Here is a 24,910-nt window from a genome sequence, read left to right as displayed (position 1 = left end):
AATATCATATAAATCTAAATGAGTTATAACAGTCATAATGTTTAATAAACAACATTTCACAATAGTTGTAGATCTGTTGTCATGTACAAAGGCATTTGATTGACAATGCCCTAAATCACAAGTGATTTTACATAACTTTATCACTTTTTAAATATTCTCTGCCTTAAATGTGAGCACAATCTAAATCTTGATTACATTTTTGCTAAAAGAGTAAAACAGAAATTTGATTTATAAGAACCAATTAGTTGATATTACCATCACCTAGAATTATATAAGAATTATTTTTGTTTTACATCTGCTTTCCTCTCATAGGAAAAATAACACAGTAAACTCAACACTTTTACCTATACTTTTTTGGTACATAAAAATTAAAATCTTAACCAAGTTAATGGTACTGACTACCTGAAGAATTTGGGGTACCAACACCAAAACAAAACAGAATAATTTCAAAATCATCCAGAAAATAGTTGATAAAAATCTGGAATCAGGGGCCGGGAGTTTGGCCTAGTGGTACAGTGCTTGCCTAGCATGCACAAAGACCCAGGTTCAATTCCTTGGTACCACATGCATAGAAAAAAGCTGGAAGTGGTGCTAAGGCTCAAGTGGTAGAGCTCTAACCTTGAGAAAGTCCAAGGACAGTGCTCAGGCCCTGAGCTAAAGCCCAGGACTGGCAAAAAAAAAAAAAAAATCTGGAATCAATAATTACTGTTTCAATTATAAGCAGTGAAAATCTGAACAGAGAAGAATCAAACCAAAACTAACAAACAATATTTCAAGCTGGGTGTGGAGGATCACAACTATAATCCTAGCCACTTAGGAGGCTAAGATCAGAGGATCATGGTTCAAAGCCATCCCAGGCACTAAAGGCCATGAGACTCTTATCTCCAATTATCCACCAGAAAACCAGAAATGTAACTGAGACTCAAAGTGGTAAAGCACTAGCTTTGAATAATAAAGCTCAGGGACAGTAGCCAGGCCCTCTGTTTACATATCATATAAAACAATGTTTTATATAATAAATGAGTCTTATATAATCATTTAAAAACTATATCATGATGAATCTACATTGTCTTTAACTGGATATTACTCAGGAGGCTGAGATATGAGGATGTGGTTAGAGCCAGACCAGGCAGAAAAGTCTATGAGATTCTTATCTCCAATTAACCACCAAAAAATCCAGAAGTGGAGCTGTAATCTAAGTGGTAGAGCACTAGATTGAACAAAGGCAGCTCAGGGACAGAACTTAGGCCCTGAATTCAAACTAAAGGACCAATACAAAGATAAAAATATTGGTACTGGATCTTTATTTAGAAATCCACTGAAGCTGGGCACAGTGGCTCATGCCTGTAATCCTAGCTACTCAGGAGGTTGAGATTTGAGGATCACAGTTCAAAGCCAGCCCAGGTACTAAAGTCTGTGAGACTCTTTTTTTTTTTTTTTTTGCCAGTCCTGGGCTTGAGCTCAGGGCCTGAGCACTGTCCTTGGACTTCCTCAAGGCTAGAGCTCTACCACTTGAGCCTCAGCACCACTTCCGGCTTTTTTCTATGTATGTGGCACCGAGGAATCGAACCCGGGTCTTCATGCATGCTAGGCAAGCACTTTAACCACTAGGCCAAACTCCCGGCCTCCGTGAGACTCTTATCTCCAATTAACCACCAGAAAACCAGAAGTGGCACTGTGGCTCAAGGGTAGCCTTGAGTTGAAGAGCTCAAAGACAGTGCCCAGGCCCAAAGTTCACAAGGAAAGAAAGAAAGAAAGAAAGAAAGAAAGAAAGAAAGAAAGAAAGAAAGAGAGAGAGAGAGAGAGAGAGAGAGAGAGAGAGAGAGAGAGAGAGAGAGGGAGGGAGGGAGGGATGGAGGGAGGGAGGGAGGGAGGGAGAGGGAGGGAGGGAGGGAGGGAGGGAGGGAGGGAAGGAGGGAGGGAAGGAAGGAAGGAAGGAAGGAAGGAAGGAAGGAAGGAAGGGAGGAAGGAAGGAAAGAAGAAAGAAAAGAAGAAGAAAGAAAGAAAAGAAGAAGGAAGGAAGGAAAGCAAGCAAGCCAGCCACCCAAATTTAATGTGGGGGTTTCTAAGTAAAGATTTAGTACCAATGAACACATATAGTCATAGGAAAAAAGCTATTTGGGCTAACTAGAAATCTATAACCACCACACAAGGTAAGTGTAACAAACTAGAGAAATAAAAACAAGAGCAGGGTAAGCATATGCAGCAACTTTATCAAGAGGTTTTTCCTATTCCTCAAATGCATCAGAACAAACTCCAATAATTACACATGATTTGTTTTCGTTTTGAGATAGTCTCACTGTTCTCCTAACTCAGTGCCCTTGATGCTAGGACTACAGGAATACTCTATACATCTAGATATACATTTTACGTATTTACTAAGATACACCATTACCAAAAAAAAAAGTTTAATAATGAAACTTCCTAAAGTATCATTTTTACATTGTATGTGTGGTAATTTCTGAGTAATACATGACATAAGCTGTTACCTTTTGATCAGGTAGGTTGAAAAGGAATTCTCTGTCAAAACGACCTGGTCTCCTGAGTGCAGGATCTATAGAGTCAAGTCTGTTTGTAGCACCAATAACAACAATTTCACCCCTGTTATCTAATCCATCCATAAGAGCAAGGAGGGTTGACACTATAGAGCTGTAAAACAATTTCCAGGAAAAGAAATCTTAAAGATTTTCCTTTTTTTAAACTATAAACACTACTACTGAAGAAACATTTACTAATCTTAAATACTAATAAAATACTGATACCACAAAAATAACTAAATGCAATAGTAGGTGATTTACAGAAATCATTTTCCAGAATACTCAGAAATTCAATGACAAATGCCACCAAAAAGGGGGGGGGGGGAATGAAACACATTTGATCAAAATTAAAATCTGTGGGCTGGGAGTTTGGCCTAGTGGTAGAGTGTTTGCCTACCATGCACAAAGCCCCAGGTTCCATTCCTCAGTACCACATACACAGAAAAAGCCAGAAGTGGTACTGTGGCTCAACTGGGAGAGCTCTTGAGAAAGTCCAAGGACAGTCGTCAAGCCCTGAGCTCAAGCCCAGGACTGGCAAAAAAAAAAAAAAAATCAATCAATCAGTCAATCAATCCAATCCCAGCTGGCAAACCCCAGCAGCTAGAAGCCAGCCTGTAATCCTAGTTACACAGGAGGTTGAAATCTGAAGATCGAGATTAAAAGTCATCCTGGACAGACAAACCTGAAAGACTTTCTGCTCCAATTAACTGCTAAAAAGCCAGAAGTGAAGCTGTGGCTCAAGCAGTACAGTGCTAACTTTGAGCACAAAAACGCAGGGACAGTGCCCAGGACCAGAGTTCAAGCCCAAAGACTGAAACACATACAAAAATGTTGAGAGCAATAATTTAGCCCAATAAAACAACTTGGGCCAGGAGTTTGGCCTAGTGGTAGAGTGCTTGCCTAGCATGCATGAAGACTCAGGTTCAATTCCTCAGTATCACATACATAGAAAAAAGCCAGAAGTGGTACTGTGGCTCAAGTGGTAGAGCTCTATCCTTGAGAACGTCCAAGGACAGTGCTTAGGCCCTGAGCTCAAGCCCAGGACTGTCAAAAACAAAAAAAAAAAACAAACAAATGTAAAGCCCTGAATTCAAACTCCACTACTGCCAAAATAAAAATTAAAAATAAAAAAAAAAAATTCAGGTACACAAATACACAAACACATACACAATGACTTTTACTAAGAAATAACACACAACAAAATATTAGTATATTTCAAACAGATAAATTTCAGAAACTCAGATTCAGAACCTTTTTCTATAAAGAAGATAGTAAATATTGCAACTTTTGCAAGCCAGAGTCTCTCTGTTACCACTACTTAATTCTGCTCTTGTAATGCAAAAATAGCCATATATAATGCTAATAAAATCAACATGGCTGTGTTTCAATATAACATTATTCATTAAAAACAGTATTGGCTGGGCAGGTGGCTCACACCTATAATCCTAGCTACTCAGGAGGCTGAGATCTGAGGATCAAAGTTCAAAGCTCCATGTACAAAATCACCTGAGACTCTTATCTCCAATTAACCTCTAGAAATGTGGGAAGTGGGGCTTGGCTCAAGGGTAGGGTGGTAGCCTTGAACTGAAGAGCTCAGGGACGGCCCCCAGGCCGAATTCAAGCTCCATGACCCACCAAAAAAAACCACAAAAACTAGGACTGAAGCTGGCCCATATGAGTGTGGTTTGCTGATTCGTGTTGCTAAGTGAAAGAATTGATCCTCAAGGAAATAGTATGTTATAATTCTTTCCAAACCTAGAGTACTTAACCAATACTAAATACTCACTCCCTGACTCAAAGAAGAGAACATTAAAGAAGAAAAATTACCTGTGGATTTGATCTTGTCTACTGGAACGAACTGGAGCTAAACCATCTATTTCATCAAAAAATATTATAGAAGGTCTCATCAAATATGCCTAGTGAAAAACAAAATAAATATTAGTATTCATTTTAACTTAATCATTATAGTTTCTTAACATATAGAGCATTAGCAAATGTAACCTGAAGCAGGCACAAAAGAATATTTAATATATTAAAAGGAATCTTCTTGCCACCCTAGCCAACTACAAGTCTCCATCCAATAAGCAACTATTGTTTTCAGTTTTATTATTCCATATATATTTAAATAAATTCTTTCACAGCACATTACATACATGTCTTTTACCATATTGTTTTTATTTTTATTTATAAAGATAGATCTAGAACCCAGGAAATCATGCATGCTAAGTACACACTCTACAAATGAACAACTAAAATCACCCAGGACCTAACAACTTTTTTAAAAAATCACAAACAACTGCCTGGGGCCAGGAGCATAGCTTAGTGGTAGAGAGACAAAAACATGAGAAGGGGTATAAACGTGAAGTAATGTACCTTCTATCTAACAAATATAACTGTAACCCTTCTATTAATTACAATTAAAAAAAGATTTATTCACAAAACATGGGAACTCAGGGGCCAGGAGTTTGGCCTAGTATAGAGTGCTTGCCTAGCATGAACACCTACACCTGAATTCAATTCCTTGGTACCACATACTAGAAAAACGCCAGAAGTGGTGCTGTGGCTCAAGTGGTAGATCTCTAGCCTTGAGAAGACCCAAGGACCGTGATGAGGTCCTGAGTTCAAGCCCCAGGACGGACAAAAAAAAAAAAAGGAACTCAAAACTTCACATACCTTGTACACAATTAACAACAAAATTCTAAAAGTATTCCAGATTATGCAATATGCAACCACTATAGACTATTTTTAGTAAATGAATTCCTGTATAATCAATCTCATTTTAAAACAGTAAGTAGAAAGAGTAGTAGAGAGTTGATATTATTATTTTTTTTTTTTTTTGCCAGTCCTGGGCTTGAGCTCAGGGCCTGAGCACTGTCCTTGGATTTTCTCAAGGTTAGAGCTCTACCACTTAAGCCTCAGCACCACTTCTGGCTTTTTTCTACGTATGTGGTACCAAGGAATTGAACCCAGGTCTTCGTGCATGCTAGGCAAGCACTTTAACCACCAGGCCAAACTCCTGGCCCCGAGAGTTGATATTATTAATAACATAACACATGTGTGGCTTACTACTCACTATATGTACTATGTTCTTTTAGTAGAAATATAGAAACAAGAGCTTTGTCCTGCATGATTGTTGTTCTTAATGTACTATATTATTTCTCTTCCCTTTTGTTGCCCTTTGGTTAATCTTATATTGTTACAGTATCTGACTTTGTTACCTGACATATTGTATATACATTTATTTACTTGAAATAGGAAAGGGAAAGAGGGAAAACAAGATGTTTGGGAGGGGGTTGGAGGGAGGGAAATGGGGACAAAAACATGAGAAGGGGTATCAGTGTGCGAGAAGTAATGCATCTACTATCTGCCGAATGTAACTGTGACCCCTTTATACATTACAATAAAATAAATAAAGAAAAAAAATCAGCAACTGTCTATAATATTCCCTAATGGCCCTCTGGATTTCTCTGGTACTTGTTGTGAAATCTCCTTTTTTATCTCTTAATTTTATTAAAAAGGTCTTCAGTGGTTGGCCTAAAGGTTTGTCAATCTTTTATCTTTTCAAAGAAATAGTGGTTTCATTGACTATTTGCATTTTTCTCCAATTCATTAATATCTTTGTTCAACTTTATTATTTCTTCCACTTTCTAATTCTAGATCTGACTTGTTCTTGTTTTTCTTCTTTTGTTAGGTCCAAGACTAGGATTCAAACTCAGTACCTGCAGCTTTTACTCATTGGCTAGCTCTCTTACCAACTGAGACACACCTCCAACTCTATGTTGTCCTTGGGCTTTCTCAAGGCTAGGGCTCTACCACTTAAGCCACAGAACCACTTCTGGCTTTTTCTATGTATGTGGTACCGAGGAATGGAGCCTGGGTCTTTGTGCATGCTAAGGCGAGCACTCTACCACTAGGACAAACTCCCAGCCTTTTTGAGATAAGGTCATGCTTTATATCCAAGATAGGATGGACTGTGATCCTATTTGTGCTTCCCTATAGGCCCTAGTATATGATACGCATGTGCCACCGAACCCAGCCATGTGCTTCCTCCATAGCATATTATGCACCACTGCATCAGAGTCTCATCATTTCCCCCCTCTGCCCAGGTTGGCCTCAAACTGCAATGCCCTGATTTCTTCCTCCTAAATAGCCAGGAGTGTAAGTTTGAGCTATCCCACCCATCTTGCTCTCATTTTTTTTGCATCTATATAAATATACTCCTTAATTAGCTTCCATATTAAAAAGTCATAACTATAAGCAGTTAACAAAAACATTTCATCTATCCCTGATTACTAAGAAAGCTATGAATCAAAGAAAATTTACATAAAACAAAGCTAGATGTATACACAGAAACAAACTGGCTGAAGGATGGTATAGTTAGGGGAAGAGTCCAATAGTGTAATTCCTCTATTGCAGGGGGAGGCAACAAGAGGGTAGCACAAGAATGGAGGGAGGTTGAACAAATGCAGTCATTTTATTCAATGTACATTGTGTAAAAGCTGACTTACTTAACTTGAGGGAAGGAATAGGAGGGGAATGATGGAGGAAAAATGACAGAAGGAATGACACTGATCAAGACGGATTGTATTTACAGCCTGATTAATGGAACTGAAATCGCTTTGTATAAGGAGCAGGAGGAGGAGGAGGAGGAGGAGGAAGAAAGAAAGAAAGAAAAAGCAACAGCTGTTTCTGCATAATTATGAGGCCTTTGCCTTAACTGTATTATATCTGTATTATTTGCAGGACAGATTAACAAATATTATTGTCAATTTTTGTTAATGAGCTCAATGGAAACATGCCAACATCCCCAAATTCCCAAACCAATTCTCTCTCCCTCACCTCCCCTTTCCATCTACTCCCTCTTTCCTTCCTTCCCTTCTCTCTTATCTTTCCTTCTGCCCCATTTTTCTCTCTCTCTTGTTAGTTTCAAGGCTTGAGTTCATTGTCTTGGGCTTCCACTCAGCATGCTTATTCACAGATTTTTCTGCTATTTGAGATGAAGTCTGTTGGACTTTTTGGATTTAGCTTGCTTTGAACTGCGATCTTCTTAACAACAACCTCCTGAGTAGTTAGGATTACAGGCATAAGCCGTCAACATCCACCTTTTCTCTTCTATTAATGTTACTTTGTACTTACACTTTTCAATTCTTATTATTTTGAAATATTAAGACTGAATTATGTTTGACCTGCCACACAGTGACTTCAACACAATGAAGGCAATAATCTTACTATTTTTCCTTCTAAATATATAATCTAGAATATAGCAGGATTTTGTTATTGTTTTTTTGTTTGTTTGCTTTTGGTCAGTTATGAGACTTGAACTCAGGGCCTGGGCACTGTCCCTGAGCTTTTTCACTCAAAGATAGCACTCTACCACTTTGAGCCACAGTGTCACTTCAAATATAGCAGTTTTTGAGATCATTTTTTAAAAATAATATTTCATGTGCTTCACCACTTACAAAGGGCTTTCACCCATTATCTTAGTAATGGGTGCTCAATAAGTGCTAGAAAGCATTATCTGTTTCATACTTATTTCCTAGACATAATCAAGTTTAAATTCAACTGCCAAGTATGATATGCTTCCATCACAAATTCAAACAATCAATTTTTTTTTTTTTTTGCCAGTCCTGGGCTTGAGCTCAGGGCCTGAGCACTGTCCTTGGACTTTCTCAAGGCTAGAGCTCTACCACTTGAGCCTCAGCACCATTTCCGGCTTTTTTCTATGTATGTGGTACCGAGGAATCGAACCCGGGTCTTCATGCATGCTAGGCAAGCACTTTAACCACTAGGCCAAACTCCCGGCCTCAAACAATCAATTTATATTAACTACAGAACCAAATTTTTATAAGGTATAAAAAAGTATCTGTTTTGAGATGGGATCTTGCTATGTTGCCCAGGCTGTTCTGGAACTACTTGACTCTATTATCTTCCCAACTCGGTATTCTAAGTAGCTAGGACTACTAGAGCATACCACTGTGCTCAGCTTTAGAAATAAAAAATTTTAGTTACTGTCACACATAAATAGTAAAGAAGGCTTTTACAATATTTACTCATTTGCTAGGCGCTGGTGGCTCACACCTGTAATCCTAGCTACTCAGGAGGCTAAGATCTGAGGATCCTGGTTCAAAGCCAGCTTGCGCAGGAAAGTCCATGAGATTCCAATTAACCAACTAATATCAAATTAACCACCAGAAAACCAGAAGTGGCTTTGAGGTTCAAAGTGGTAGAACACTAGCCTTGAGCTGAAGAGCTCAGGGACAGTGCTCAGGTCCAGAGTTCAAGCCCCATAACAGGAAAAGAAAGAGAGGGGGGGGGAGGAAAGGAAAGGAAAGGAAAGGAAAGGAAAGGAAAGGAAAGGAAAGGAAAGGAAAGGAAAGGAAAGGAAAGGAAAGAAAAAGAAAAGGAAAGGAAAGGGAAGAGGAGAGGAAAGAGAGGAGGGGAGGGGAGGGGAGAGGAGGGGAGAAGAGAGGAGAGGAGGGGAGGGGAGAAGAGAGGAGAAGAGGGGAGGGGAGAGGAGGGGAAAGGGGAAAGGAAAGGGGAAAGGAAGAAAGGAAAGAAGGAAGGAAGGAAGGAAGGAAGGAAGGGAGGGAGGGAGGGAGGGAGGGAGGGAGGGAAGGAAGGAAGGAAGGAAAAAGAAAGAAGAGGGGAAAGAAAGAGGAAGGGAGGGTGGGAGGGAGGGAGGGAGGGAGGGAAGGAAGGAAGGAAGGAAGGAAGGAAGGAGGGAGGGAAGGCGGGAAGGCAGGCAGGCAGGCAGGCAGGCAGGCAAAAAATTGTGAGTCAGTCAGGCGAGGTGGCTCATGCCTGTTATCCTAGCTACTCAGGAGGCTGAACTCTGAGGATCAAGGTTCAAAGCCAGCCTGGGCACAAAAGGACCTGAGACTCTTAACTCCAATTAACCTCTAGAAAACAGGAAGTGGGGCTTGGCTCAAGGGTAGGACGATAACCTTGAGCTGAAGAGCTCAGGGATAATGCCCAGGCTGAGTTCAAGCCCCATAACCGCCCCCCCCCCCAAAAAAACCTGTGAGTCAGACTGGAGGTATTGCTCAACTGATAGAATACCAGATGTGAGCAAGAAAGATGAGCACAGGGCCCCAGCACACACACACACACATTCATGCACACATAGACACACAAAATGGTAAGCCAAAATAAATCTATTCTCTTTAGAAGTTAATTATCTGGGCCGGGAGTTTGGCCAAGTGGTAGAGTGCTTGCCTAGCATGCACGACGACCCAGGTTCGATTCCTCGGTACCACATACATAGAAAAAAGCCAGAAGTGGTGCTGAGGCTCAAGTGGTAGAGCTCTAGCCTTGAGAAAGTCCAAGGACAGTGCTCAGGCCCTGAGCTCAAGCCCAGGACTGGCAAAAAAAAAAAAAAAAAAAAAAAAGTTAATTATCTGCACTATTTTTTATAGTAACAGAAAGTTGACGAATATACAACCCATGAAAGTAAGTACAACTGTTTTTTGGTGGATTCTTTCCAAAAATACTTAACACTTTAGGCCTTACTATTTCCTCAATTGCATTAAAGTTTAACAATTATGGCCTCTCCCTAAAGCATGTAACATGCCTTCGCCTGCAGTAGGGACCTCAATAAATGTCTTATGATACATCATAAACATTTGGCAGTAATAGAAAAATTTCTATTAAATGCAATCCATCCTCCATATCCATGTTTCAAGTAAATGGATTCAATCAATTTCAGATTAGCAATGTTAAAGAAAATGCATCTGAACATGTAAATTCTATTGTTAGTATTCCTTAGCAATGTAAAAACTACATCACATTTACTATATTAAGTATTATAAATCACTTACAAATGATTTAAAGCAAAGCATACAGGAAGATATGCATAGACTATAGGCAAACACTATATTCTTTTATATACAGGACTCTAACAACATCAAATTTTGTGTCCTCGGGGGAGGTAGAAACAATCCCCCAAAGATATGAAGGAATAATTATACCTTTAAGGTACATTTTGGAATTAGCCTATCACATACTGATTAGAGCAAATGCCTCCTCATAACTGTATTTTCATATGAAGTATAATAAATATTCTAAAAAAGGTATCTCTGGATTAGCTGATTTTGCTTACCTGATCAAAAAGAAGCCTAAGTTGCCTTTCAGACTCACCAACCCACTTGCTCAAACAATCTGCTCCTTTTCGCATAAAGAAAGCCACCTTTTTATCTCCTTGACTGCATTCATTAGCTAATGCTCTGGCAACCAAAGTTTTGCCAGTGCCAGGAGGGCCATAAAACAAACAGCCTCTAGAGAAATAAAAAAAAAGAAAGTAAATTAATATTATCATCCATTGATAAACAATAGAAATGCGCATTTCTCCTTGCATATAATTCTGGATTTATATATAATATAATTACTAGTAATGTTATCAATTATGACTACTAACAGTTTTTAAAAGATATAAACAAATTTTTTACTTTACTGGGTCCTCAAAACAACAAGTTTCAAAGCTATGGGCCTAACTAAGTGGTAAGTACCCACAGAATCTACCACACAGAAAATAATGGTGCAGAGGTTCAACAGGAGCCAGTAATCCTAACTACTTAGGAGACAGAGAACTGAAGATCGTGGTTCAAAGCTAGCCCAGGCTGGAAAGTATATGAGACTATACCTCCAATTAACCACCAAAACAGCAAGAAGTAGATTTTAGTTCAAGTGGTAGAGTACGCAAAAGCTCAAGCCCATGACCAGCACTGAAAAAAAGTACTAAGCAAGGTAAGGCATAGTGATTCACACTTGGTATTTTAGCTATCTGTAGGGTGAAGCTATTGAGTCCAATCCAGGCAAAAAGTATGTGAGGCCAATCTCAACAAACAAGGTTCAAATCTGTAACACCAGCTACACAGGAATCATCAGAAGAATTGGGCTACCACAAGGAAAAACAAATTGAGAGTGCCTCCTATGTAGTTAAGGCTGGCATTAAACTTGCCATTATCCTTGTTTCTGCCTCCTAAATACTAAGATTACAGGCATGTGCCACCATAACCAGCTAGGTGGAATTGAAGAGTAATGTTAAGGTATAGTTTCTGCTCCTAACTCACTGTTTTTAAGATTCTCCCAAGGCTATGCATCTTTGATATTTTTGAAAAAGAATTAATAACAATATATAGATATAGATAGATTTTTTTTTTTGCCAGCCCTGGGCTTAGGCTCAGGGTCTGAGCACTGTCGTTGGACTTTCTCAAGGCTAGAGCTCTACCACTTGAGCCACAGTACCACTTTCGGCTTTTTCTATTTATTTGGTACCAAAGAATCGAACCTGGGTCTTTGTGCATGTCAGGCAAGCACTCTACCACTAGGCCAAACTCACAGCCCAAATAATAACTATTTTTAAAATTAAAGTTAAATTATACAAAAGATGAAATGTTATTGGGATTTTTAAAGTCATAGGCCAGTATTCAATACGGATAAAAATTATTTTCCAGGTTTGGAATGCTTGCTTAGCATGCATTAAGCCCTGGTTTTGAATCCTCACTACCACATAAACAGAAGAAGCCAGAAGCACTACTGTGGCTCAAGTGGTAGAGCACTAGCCTTGAGCAAAAGAAGCTCAGAGAAAGTGCCCAGACCCTCAGTTCAAGCCCTAGGACTGGCAAAAAGAAAAAAAAAAAAGAAAAGAAAAAAGAAACAACCGAGTTAAAAAAAAAAATCTCAGTGAAGGCATTCATCATTATAAATACAACAGTCTCCTTTCAGTTTCTCATCATTTTCTAAAATAACAACCTCATGATCAGATATAATCTGTTCATAAAAACAAATTATTAATGTGCTGGGAATGTGTTTTAGTGGTAGAGTGCTTGCCTAGAATGCATGAAGCCTTGAATTACATTCCTCAGTACCACAGAAACAAAAAGGCCACAAATGGTGCTGTGTCTCAAGGGGTAAAGTGCTAACCTTGCAGAAAAATCGCTCAGGGACAGTGCCCAGGCCCCTGAGTTCTTAGCTCAGGACTGGCTAACAATGTAAGTAAGTAAGTAAGTAAATAAATAATCAAAATATTTCCTACTTCAGAAATGCTACATCAAGTCAAAGAAATACTCCAATGAAATTGTGCTTCCAAGACTAAACAGCATCTGGCATCAAACACAATGCTACTAAGAAGCCAAATTCAGGAAAATCTACAGTTGTCCCTTATTATATCTTGGTTCACTTAAAATATATAAATTGTGTGTGTGTGTGTGTGTGCGTGTGTGTGTGTGTGTGTGTGTGTGTGTGTAAATGGAAATCCCTCATCTGTCCTGGGAATTAGGTTCCAGAAACCCTCCTCCGCAACAGGTAGAAATCCAAGAAGCAGCAATAAATGAACTGCAATATAGCGAGGGAGGACTATCTCATACGTTTCTTCACAGATTCACCTATCTCAGGGATCTCGGGCACACAACTTCTGCAACAGGTGATTAATCCTGATGTACAATCAGGGCCTGCATGAACAATTTTAGTGCTGTAGATGCAGCTCGATAAAAGACCACTTGCCTAGCACATGCAAGGCCCTAAGTTTGATTTTACAACTGCAAAAGAAGTTTCATCTTGTTCTTAACCATGCGATATTCTAATATAAAGAATATGCCTCAGAAGATGAATAAATCCTAAATAAAATTTCATTCTTAATTGTTGCTACTGAAAATAAACATTTACTAATTAAATGAAATTTGACAAGTTAACATAGTACAATGACAAAGATTTAAGACATAACATACCTTGGAGGCTGAATCTTAAATTTTTCAAAAATTTCTGGATATAAAAGTGGGAATACTACCATCTCCTTTAGTGCATGAATATGATGGCTTAATCCACCTATGCTATCAAACCGCACCTTAGTAAAAAAGGAAAAACTTAAATGTAAAATAATTTCATGTTGAGATTATTATTATATATTATTAAATGATTCAGAAATATATAACTTCAGATTTTTTTAAATAATGATGTATAAATAATTGTAGAAAAATGAAGTCAACAGGAAAATGAAAACTAATATTGGGTTAGTCAGGAGCTATTATTCATTCTAGTAATTAAATCTAGTAATTCAGGAACAAAGTACTTTATACACACATGTAAATATCACAATGAAACACACATATACTTATATAAGCACGCTAATAATATATATTCTTAAAGAGCTGAAAAATTACAACAGTTTAAATGTTTCTCAAAATATTACATTTCTTATGAAGTCTCAAAACAAATACAATGTACCCTGGAGCAAAAATTGTTTCAGGGACAGAATAAGAAATTCTTAGCTATTACAGTCACCAGTGGCTCACGCCTATAATTCTAGCTACTCATGAGCCTGAGATCTGATATCACAGTTAAAAGCCAGCCCAAACAGAAAAATTCATCAGGGCTGTGGCTCAAGTAGTAGAGTGTTATCCTTGAGCAAAAAAGCTCAGGGACAGAACTTAAGATCTGAATTCAAGTCCTGAGTTCAAGTCCAAGACCTAGCAAAAAATTGAATCAAGAAAACATTTTTTTAATATTTAATTTCTCTAGTTACTGAAAAAAACTTAATTTTCAACAATAAACAATTAGAGAAACATCTTATAAAAAGGGACAAATACGCCGGGTGCTATGGTGGCTGTAGCTCATGCCTATAATCCTAGCTACTCAGGAGGCTGAGATCTGAGGATCAAGGTTCAAAACCAGCCCAGGCACAAAAGGACCTGAGATTCTTATTTCCAATTAACCTCTAGAAAATGGTAAATGGGGCTTGGTTGAAGGGTAGGGCTAAGCTGAAGTGCTCAGGGAAAGCACTCAGGACTAGTTCAAGCCCCATGACCCACAAAAAAAGGATATTGCTTAACCAAATAAACATATATCACAAGTTAAGGTATTCAGAAAATGTACTATCTTCTAGGATTTTGGAAATATTTAATACTCTGAAATTTTTTAGGTTGTGAAAAAATAAATATTGGATTTTGCGATTAAGATTTCATTTTCAAATATATAACTAAGTCTAATAACACCTAATAGTTATGAGAGAGAAAAAAACATACTTTTTATGTTTTTAAGTTGTGAATAAATTAAATATTGGATTTTGCAGTTAAGATTTCATTTTCAAATATATAATTAAGTCTAATAATTCCTAATATTTATGAGGGAGAAAAAACTTTTTATGTAATAATCTTCTCCAAATGATACCCTCAAACTATTAACAATGGCAAGTATCTATCATGTCCTCTTAATGTTACCTTTTCATACCATATACTTTCCCAGGAGACAATCATCATTCTCCAAAGCAACTTTAACAATTATTTTATTGATGACATACATATAAATTTCTTGCCCAGATATTTCTGCCATAATGCCAAAACTTAAATAACTGCCAACAAGTTTACTTCTCTCTCTCTTTTTTTTTTGTGCTCAAGGCTAGCACTCTACCACATTCAGCTTTGGTGATTAATCAAGATAAGAGCCTCATAAAGTTTCCTATCCAGGCTGACTTTGAACCTCAATTCTCAGATCTCAGTCTCCTGAGTAACTAGAATTATAGGTATTAACCACTAGTGCCTGGCATGTTCTTAAAGTTTGTTTGTTTTTCTTATTTCTAAAGCATTAACTGAAAAAGTAGGCACTCCAGGTATGACTAATACAGTTTTCATGTTTATATTTTGGAATATGAAAACTCTGCTCAGATATAATGTATACATTTTTCATTTTATTCATTCCTTTCACTGGAACATAGTACAAATAAGGGGTAAAGGCTCCTATCAACCATGGAAGGCAATAAATGAGCTATTGTTGAAACTTTTTGGTTTTAGATTTGCATTTGATATAATTAACTCTGATTATTATGTTGTTAATGGATTTAAGGGAAGCAAAGAAATATGACACACTTTAGTGAATTAATGTTTTCATATAATACCAGAAACAAGTTGAGGCTATTGTATAGGTTTCTAGCTTAACAGAACAGGTCAATAATGGATAGACTAGATGGATAATAAAAGGCTCCATTATCTGAAGTAAACTACATAGAGAAGATTCAAGTGGTAAAGTTCAGGGACATCGTGCAGGCTCTGAGCTCCAGCTCCAGGACCAGCCAAAACAAACAATAAAAGTTACTGCTAGGAGGCCGGGAGTTTGGCCTAGTGGTACAGTGCTTGCCTAGCATGCACGAAGACCCGGGTTCAATTCCTTGGTACCACATACATAGAAAAAAGCCGGAAGTGGTGCTGAGGCTCAAGTGGTAGAGCTCTAGCCTTGGGAAAGTCCAAGGACAGGGTTCATGCCCTGAGCTCAAGCCCAGGACTGGCAAAAAAAAAAAAAAGTTACTGCTAGGGGCCAGGAGTTTGGCCTAGTGGTAGAGTGCTTGCCTAGCATGCATGAAGGCCCGGGTTCAATTCCTTGGTACCACATACATAGAAAAAAGCCAGAAAATGGTGCTGAGTCTCAAGTGGTAGAGCTCTAGCCTTGAGAAAGCCCAAGGACAGTACTCAGGCCCTGAGCTCAAGCCTAGGACTGACAAAAAAAAAAAAAGTTACTTCTAAAAAAAAACCTTGACAGGCACCAGGGGCTCACATCTGTAACCCTAACTATTCAGGAGGCTAAAATCTGATGATCTCTGGTCAAAGCCGGACTGGGCACAAAAGTCCATGAGACTATTATTTCCAATTAATCACCAGAAAAGTAGAAGTAGCACTGTGGCTCAAAGTAGTAGAGTGCTAGAAATGAGCTGAAGAGCTCAGAGACAGTGCCCAGGACTAGAGTTCAAGCCCCTAAACAACAGGAGGAAAAAAGTTACCAAAACTTACTGATTTATCAATGTTCATTGGATCAACATCAGCCAAGCTTGTACCCACTTTCACTCTTTCTCGAAGAATTCCACTAGCTAAGTCTTCTGCTCTGAAGTTCATAGGCAAACATCTGAAATTATAAAAACACATGTGAATAGAATTCAAAGTCTTATGTTTTAAAGTCAAAATTTCTAAATTTTCTCTAAAGCCACAAACAATACATAAAGTATTTTTTCCTAAATTCCTTTGAATGATCCACAGTTGTTCACTAGATAAAGCTAAATAAACCACCATCAATTTTTCTTCCCTAACAGCTCATTTCCCTCCAATTTAGAATAATACCAGTATACATATTGGGAACTTAGTACTCAGTATGGTAATATGTGAGTTATCTGATCTTTAAGAAGTGGCACCTAGCCTGAGACCCTGTGGTCACTACAGCACACCCACAAAACAAACAGTTTACATTAACCCATGTTAGTTCCTGGTGGCAATCTCTGGCTTCCAGTCTGTGTGCTGCTACCCACCATGATGACCTCCTTCACGCTTTAATACAGCCAAGGAGGCCCTTGCCAGAAAGAGCGACATCCTTTTTGGACCTCCAAATTGTGAGTTAAGTAAAGCTTCTTTTCTTTACAGACTATCTAGCCTCCCATATCTCATTATAGCACCAAGATATGGGTTCAAACAAGTAAACACCAAAATATACCATAAACAACCTCAAAAAAGTATATGGTGACTATAATGTCACTGATATTTCTGAATATTAATGTACCTTAAAAATACATGCACTGAATCTAAGTGCCAGTGATTGTATATAGAAATTCCCTTCTTGAATACTTGTTTGTTAAACACATCATTTGAAATATGATGCAAAAATCAATGTTAATAAATTCATATAGATAGGTAGGTAGGTAGATAGATAGATATGCACTGTCCTAGCTACTCAGGAGGCTGAGATCTGAGGATCAAGATTCAAACCCAGCCTGGGCACAAAATGACCTGAGACTCTTATCTCCAATTAACCTCTAGAAAATGGGAAGTGGGGCTTGGTTCAAGGGAAGAGTGGTAGCCTTGAGCTGAAGAGCTCAGGGATGGCGCCCAGGCCGAGTTCAAACCCCATGACCGACAAAAAAAAAAAAAATGTGTGTGTAGTTCTAGTGGTAGAGAGATAGCCTTGTGCTGAAGACCTCAGGGACAAAGCCCAGGACCAGAATTCAAGACCCACAACCAACAACAACAAAAGAATGCGTGCATGTGTGCGCGTGCGCGCGCGCGGCGCGTGTGTGTTTGTGTGTGTGTGTGTGTGTATTTGGGCCAGGAATTTGGCCCAGCAGTAGAGTGCTTGCCCAGCATGCATGAAAACCTAGGTTTGATTCCTAGGTACCACATACACAGAAAAAGCCAGAAGTGGTGCTGTGGCTCAACTGGTAGAGTACTAGCCTTGAGAAAGCACAAGGACAGTGCTCAGGTCCTGAGTTCAAACCCCAGGAGGAGCAAAAAAATATACATATTTTGTTTCCCTCAAAGTAGATTATTGAGTCTGGAGATGCACCTCAGTGGCAGTGCACTTATCTAGCATATGAAAAGCCCTAGGTTCAATTCCCAATACCATAAAAAAATAAAAGAACACAAAAAGTAGGTTATCAGAATGTATCAGATTAGATAAGCTTTAATTTCTTTCATTTAACTTTAGTTTTAGTTAGATAGACTGGAACATTTCTACAGTCCAAACCATTCAGTAGGTTGAGGCTAGGCTGTGCAACACAAATATGTTATATGAATGAATGAAGTGACTGGATAGTCACAGAATGATTAATTAGGGGAAAGTAAGATTTCTACTTTAAGGGGCCGGGAGTTTGGCCTAATGGTTAAAGTGCTTGCCTAGCATGTACAAAGGCCTGGGTTCGATTCCTCGGTACCACATACATACACACACACACAAAAAAAAAAAATCCGGAAGTGGTGCTGAGGCTCTAGTGGTAGAGCTCTAGCCTTGAGAAAGTCCAAGGACAGTGCTCAGGCCCTGAGCTCAAGCCCAGGACTGGCAAAAAAAAAAAAAAAGATTTCTACTTTAAGATTTAAAAGTAGAAATCAAATCAATGGTCTAGGAATGTGTCTTAGTGGTAGAGTACTTGGCTAGCATGCATGAAGCCCTGAGTTTAACTCCTCAATAGTACATACACAGAAAAAGCCAGAAATGGTGCTGTGGCTCAAATGATAGAGTGCTACCCTTGAAAAAGCCCAAAGACAGTGCCCAGGCCCTGAGTTCAAGCCCCAAGACTGGCAAAGATGAAGAAGCAGAAGCAGAAGTGAAAGTGGAAGAGGAGGAGAAGGAGGAGGAGGTGGGGGGGGGTGATGGAGAAAACACTAAAAAATGTTACTAACCTGTTCCTTGCTCTTGCCATGCTCTTAGATTTTCTTCTTTCAAAGCGTTCTTCATCAGACGAAGTAGTATCACTGCTATGAATGGCATGCTTCTTCCTCCTATTGAAAGACAGCAAAAATCTTAAAGCCATCGCAGTAGTAAATCAGTTTTTCAACTTTTTTTGAAGGGAGTGACAAAAGGGGTGATATGGTGGTTTTCAATTTCAATTTCAATCTCAGACATCCTACACCATTACTAACCTACAACCAAAACCTGAAAACAGTTTTTAAAATTACATTGTAAATTGTTCATTGTTCGGGAACAATTTACACTACCTGATGAATGTAACTGTAACCCTTCTATACATTATTCTAACAATGAAATATAACTTAAAAAATACACTGTATTATAAAAAATACATTGTATCATATCTACAATTACTTCAAGACAAAATCCATTCATTATTAACTCACTCAGCAAATTCTTAATGTCTCTGCCTTCCCACAGTTTATATCTAATAAAGAATAAAGTTAAGGTCTGAGGAGAAAGAATAAAATGGAGGCGGTAAGAAGCTTATAATTCTTCAAATAGGGTAGTTCCATCAACTAATTTAATTTGCATACAATTTTAGAAAATATGTCATTGCTTAAATAACAGAATTAGAAAAAGCTTATCACCTTTTAAATTCTCTTTCCCAAACAATGAAAATCACTCTCCAAACTTACTAAATAAAACCTCCCACATAAGACTTCTACCATGTATGAATTTGATTAAATACATATTTTTTTTAATTTAAAGAAGTTTGCCAAGCACAATGGTGCACATCTGGAATCTAAGCTGCTTGTAAAGAATCTGAGATAGGAGGATCACTTGAGCCCAGCCATAGTTTGAGACAAGACTGATGAGTTCTTACTTGCTAAGACCAACACAGCAGAACTTCAGAATAATCCTACAAAATGATTAGATAATAGAACAGGCTAAAGTCATCAAGGGAGAGAAATAATTCTTTTTTTTTTTGGTCCTGTCAGTCATGGGAACTCTGGCCTAGGCGCTATCTCTGAGCTTTTGAGCTCAAGGCTACTGCTCTACCACTTGAGCCACAGTGCCACTTCTGGAACCTGGCTTCAATTACCTTTTTTCATTTGCATTTTAATAAACAATGCAACCTCAAAGTCATCCTAAATCCCTTTCTCTTTACCATATCAACACTGTCTTTGCATACACTAATATATCCCTTACATTCTCTTTTTCTCTACCATACCTTTCCAATTCCATATTCTTTTTTTTTTTGCCAGACCTGGGCTTGGGCTCAGGACCTGAGCACTGTCCTTGGACTTTCTCAAGGCTAGAACACTATCACTTGAGCCTCAGCACCACTTCTGGCTTTTTTTTCTATGTATGTGGTATCTAGGAATCAAACCTGGGTTGTTGTGCATGGTAGGCAAGCACTTTACCACTAGGCCAAACTCCTGGCCCAATTCCATATTCTTTTAGCCACCTTGACTCACCTCAATTCTACTACACTTTAAATAATGTACCAGCAACTCATCATTGATCATATTATTACATGAATTGGTCTCTACAATATTAAAATTTAATAGCCTAACCAACGAACATTTTCACTTCAAGTTTATCAAAATCATTGTTCTTAGGCATTTATATATTTATAATCTATTAACTCCTTTTCTTAGATTAGCTTTCTGTACTGTTCAGGCTCAACTATAAATCTTAAAATCTTATTACTAAACTTGATCGTAAATTAGAAGCGTATACCATGTCCAAACTGTGAAGGAGAAGATTCTAGTTGACACAGAAGAGAGTAGTTCTAGAGAAAGAGAATGAAGAAACATAAAGAAAAGTACAGAAAAATCAAGCCAACAGAAGAAAAAGGGATAAGGAGTTTCTAGCTTATCTTAGGCTCATCAAAAAAGGAAGGGAGAGCAAAAGAGCCTTTTGCAAATTAACACGGGCATCCCCTGGCAAAGATGGGCAATTCCAACTACAGAATCGTCGCATGCATCTTCAAGCCTTAAACAGTACAGGGATTTGTGAGACATCAGTACTTCAGTATGCTCTGTTGAAGTAGGGCATTGTGCCATTTCCTTACCCAGAGGATGACCACAAGATTCATCCTGATAGATTGCTTATTACAGGAGACTGATTTGTTTCAAGGGGCCTTAAAACAAGGAACACTTTGCCATAGAATTTGGCTGTGAAAGAATGGAAAAACATTTTCCAAGTGAATGGACCTCAAAAGTGGATGAGAGTAGCTCAGCTTATATCTGGCAAAACAGATTTTAAACTAAAATGACTCAGAAAACTCAGCAAGTGAAAATAACAGCCATTAACATACACATACCAAATAATGGTACAAGTTTGTTAAGTCAATGATTCTGGGCTTACAAGCACAGTTAGACTCAACATAATAATGGGGGGAGACTTCAATGTCTTCACTGTCCCCAACAGAACATCTCATCCATAGCTAGGTGCTGGTGGCTCACACCTGTAATCCTAGCTACTCAGGAGGCTGAGATCTGAGAATTGTGGTTCTAAGCCAGCGCAGGCAGAAAAGTCTATAAGACTCTTACCTTCAATTAAGCAGCAAAAAGCCAAAAGTAGAGGTGTGACTCAAGTGGTAGGGGCCAGTCTTGAGTGAAAAAGCCAAGGGACAGTGCAAGAGCCTGAGTAATTCATCCAAACAAAACAATAAGAAAACCTCAGAAACCAAATGACACCATAGACCAAATGGACTTAACCAACATCTACAGAATATTTCATCCAGCAGCTGTATAATATACATTCTTCTCAGCAGTCCATGCAACTTTCTCAAAAATAGGTCATATTTTCATAAAGCAGGTCTTGGAAAATTAAATTACTACTTATACCATAGGAATAAAACTAGAAGACTACAGAAAAAAAATCAAACACATGGAGACTGAACAATACAACAGTGAATGACCATTAGAGGTCATTGAAAAATTAAGTGAAAAAACAAAGTCCTTAGAACTTAATGAAAATGAAAGTACAAGTAGAACCTATGGGATAGAACAAAGTAAGTATTGAAAGTTCACAGGTATGAGTGCCTACATTAAAAAAGAGAAAATGAAGAGATCTAAAATAATCATACACATACACCTTCTACAAAAACGAGAACAGGCCAAACCCAAAATTAGCAGAAACAAAGGAATAGCAAGAACTACCAGGTGCCAATGGCTCATACATATAACTTAGGAGGTCAAGATCTGAAGATTACATTTCAAAGCCAGGTTGGACAGGAAAGTCCACGAGATGTTTTTCTTCAATTAGCCATCAAAAAGCTGAAGTGGAACTATGGCTCAAATGATAGAATACTAGTCTTAAGAAAAAAGAAAAAAGAGGGGCCGCGAGTTTGGCCTCGTGATAGAGTGCTTGCCTAGCATGCATGAAGACTAGATTCAATTCCTTGGTACCACATACACAGAAAAAAACCCAGAAGAGGTGCTGAAGCTCAGATGGTAGAGTGCTAGCCTTGAGAAAGTCCAAGGATAGTGCTCAGGCCCTGAGCTCAAGCCCAGGACTGGCAAACAAAAAAGAAAGAAAGAAAAAAGAAGCCGGGGGTGGGGGGGCGGGAGGTGGGAATGGTTCATGCCTGTAATCCTAGGTGGGCACAATGGCTCATTCATGCCTGTAATCCTAGTTACTCAGGAGACTAAGCTGAGAATCAAGGTTCAAAGCCATCCCGGCATAAAAGGACCTGAAATTCTTATCTCCAATTAACCTCTAGAAAATGGGAAGTGGGGCTTGGTTTGGTAGACTTGGGCTGAAATGCTCAGGGACAATGCCCAGCCCAGGGGTAGGGCAGTACCCTGGAGCTAAAGAGTTTAGGGACAGCACCTAGACCAAGTTCAAACCCCATGACCCCCCCCCCCCCCAAAAAAAAAGCCAGCCCAGGCACTAAGTCCATGAAACTATTATCTCCAGTTAGCCATTAGAAAACAGGAAGTGGGGATGTGGTTCAAGAGGTAAGGCTAAAGAGCTCAGGGACAGTGCCCAGGCCAACAGTTCAAGGCCCATGACCTACCAAAGAGAGAAAGAGAGGGGAAGGAGGGGAAGGTAATGAACTTAGGGTGAGAGATAATGAACTCAGGATGAGCACCAGTGGCACCAGTAGCTCATACTGTAATTCTGATGACTAGGTGGGCTGAAATGTGGAGAAATGTGGTTCAGGGCCAGGAAGATAGTTTGCTAGATTCCATCTCCAAATAATCAGAAAATTTTAAAAGGTACCAGGTACTGGTGGCTCACACCCATAATCCTAGCTACTCAAGAAGATGAACATGGTTCAAAGCCATCCTTGGCAGGAAAGTTCGTGATTCTTATCTCCAATAAACCACCAGAAAACCAGAGGTGGAGCTGTGGCTCAAACCAGTAGAGCAATACTCTTGAGCAAAAAAGCTCTAGGACAGTGCTCAGGCCGAATTCAAGCACTGAAGCCAATCAAAAAAAAGCTCAGGGCCGGGAGTTTGGCTAAGTGGTAGAGTGCTTGCCTAGCATTCACGAAGACCTGGGTTCGATTCCTCAGTACCACATACATAGAAAAAAGCCAGAAATTGTGCTGAGGCTCAAGTGGTAGAGCTCTAGCCTTGAGAAAAAGAACCCAAGGACAGTGCTCAGGCCCTGAGTTCATGAAACTTTTCTCCAATTAACCACTGGAAAACTGAAATGGCACTGTAGCTCAAAGTGATAGAGCCCAAGCCCTACAACCAAAAAGAAGAGCTAAAAAAAAAAAAAAGAGGAAAACCAAATAATATCCAGAGGATTATGAGAGAATATCCTGAAAAATTATGTTGAAATAAACTGAAAAAAAATCTAGAAGTGAATGAATATCTTTTTTCTGGAGGGCGTGGGGGGGTGAGCCATGGGCCTTTAACTCTGGGCCTGGGTGCTTTCCCTGAGCTCTTCAGCTCAAGGCTACTGCCCTACCCCTTGAACCACAGCCCCACTTCCCATTTTCCAGTGAATAATTGGAGATAAGTGTCTCATGTTCTTCAGTGCCTGGGCTGGCTTTGAACCATGATCCTCACAGCTCAGCCTCCTGAGTAGCTAGGATTAAAGGCATGAGCCACCACGCCCTGGGCTAAGTCAATGAATTTCTAAATCCAGTTTACCAATGAAAATGGAAGCCATATACACAGATATATAGTAAGCAATGAGACTGAACTGCCTAATTCTATAAGACCTTTAAAGAACTAACGTTAATATTAAAGTTTTTCCACCAGAAAAAAAAAATAGAAAGAAAGCTCCCGAACTCATTCTATAAATACACCATACTCAACCCCAAACCAGACAAGGTTATAACAAGTGAATCATAGACTTATCTCTTTGATAAATATAAGAATTCTCAAAATACTTTCAACCCAGCATAAAAACATATGCAACATACATTAAAAAGATCAAATACTATAATCAAGTTAATTTTATCCTAGTGATGCAAGGATGATGGTTCAACATGGGGAAATCAATAAACTTAATGCATCACATAAATAGACTAAAAAAAAAAAATCACTTGGGTAGGGTGGTAGCCTTGAGCTGAAGAGCTAAGAGCAGCACCCACTGGGCCGGGAGTTTGGCACAGTGGTAGAGTGCTTGCCTAGCATGCACGAAGACCTGGGTTCAATTCCTCAGTATCACATGCTAGAAAAAGCCAGAAGTAGTGCTGTACTCAAGTGGTAAAACTCTAACCTTGAAAAAGCTCATGGCCAGTGCTCAGGCCCTCAGTTCAAGCCCCAAGACTGGCAAAAAAAAAAAAAAAAGTAGCACCCAGGCCCAGCGTTCAAGTCCCATGACTGACAAAAAAAAAAATGTCTATTGAATGGATTTGACACTAGCCTAATGAGACACTGACAAACGAATAAATGAATGAATGAATGAATGAGAAAGACAGGACGGGACAGGACAGGGCAGAACAGGATGGGATGAGGGGAAGAAGGGAAAGAGAAAATGTAACTTACCTGATATGGCTTCTTCTTGCTGGAGATCTGTGAATATCAAACAGTGTATTTTCCCTCTTTTTTTGATGAGCTGGTACTAAAATGAAGAAGAAAATTTAGAGAAATATCTAATAATAAATTAATATATTAATGCATTAAAGGGAAAGACTCATGTTAAATTTCTGAATAGAACCCAGACATATATTTTTTTTCTTATTTTTTTTTGACAGTCTTGGGCTTAAGTTCAGGGCCTGAGCACTGTCCTTGAACTTTCTCAAGGCT

General features: G+C 38.8%; 1 protein-coding gene across 1 annotated transcript in view; it reads right to left on the bottom strand.

Moving 5' to 3' along the window:
• Positions 1 to 24,910, bottom strand: part of Atad2b (ATPase family AAA domain containing 2B) — a 128,943-nt gene that overhangs the window by 80,088 nt on the left and 23,945 nt on the right. The window contains exons 8-14 of the mRNA XM_090337380.1: positions 24,650 to 24,725; positions 18,680 to 18,778; positions 16,310 to 16,421; positions 13,262 to 13,377; positions 10,636 to 10,810; positions 4,365 to 4,453; positions 2,490 to 2,649 (exon numbers count right to left, since the gene is read on the bottom strand). Coding sequence (XP_090193506.1) covers positions 2,490 to 2,649; positions 4,365 to 4,453; positions 10,636 to 10,810; positions 13,262 to 13,377; positions 16,310 to 16,421; positions 18,680 to 18,778; positions 24,650 to 24,725 — 827 coding nt within the window. The remainder of the gene's footprint in view (positions 1 to 2,489; positions 2,650 to 4,364; positions 4,454 to 10,635; positions 10,811 to 13,261; positions 13,378 to 16,309; positions 16,422 to 18,679; positions 18,779 to 24,649; positions 24,726 to 24,910) is intronic.

The sequence above is a fragment of the Megascapheus bottae genome, chromosome 7 (genome assembly GCF_031878675.1).
Source record: "Megascapheus bottae isolate mThoBot1 chromosome 7, mThoBot2.hap1, whole genome shotgun sequence".
Taxonomy (NCBI): Eukaryota; Metazoa; Chordata; class Mammalia; order Rodentia; family Geomyidae; genus Megascapheus; species Megascapheus bottae.
The sequence above is the reverse complement of the archived record's forward strand: the minus strand, read 5'-3'. Positions and strand labels throughout refer to the sequence as shown.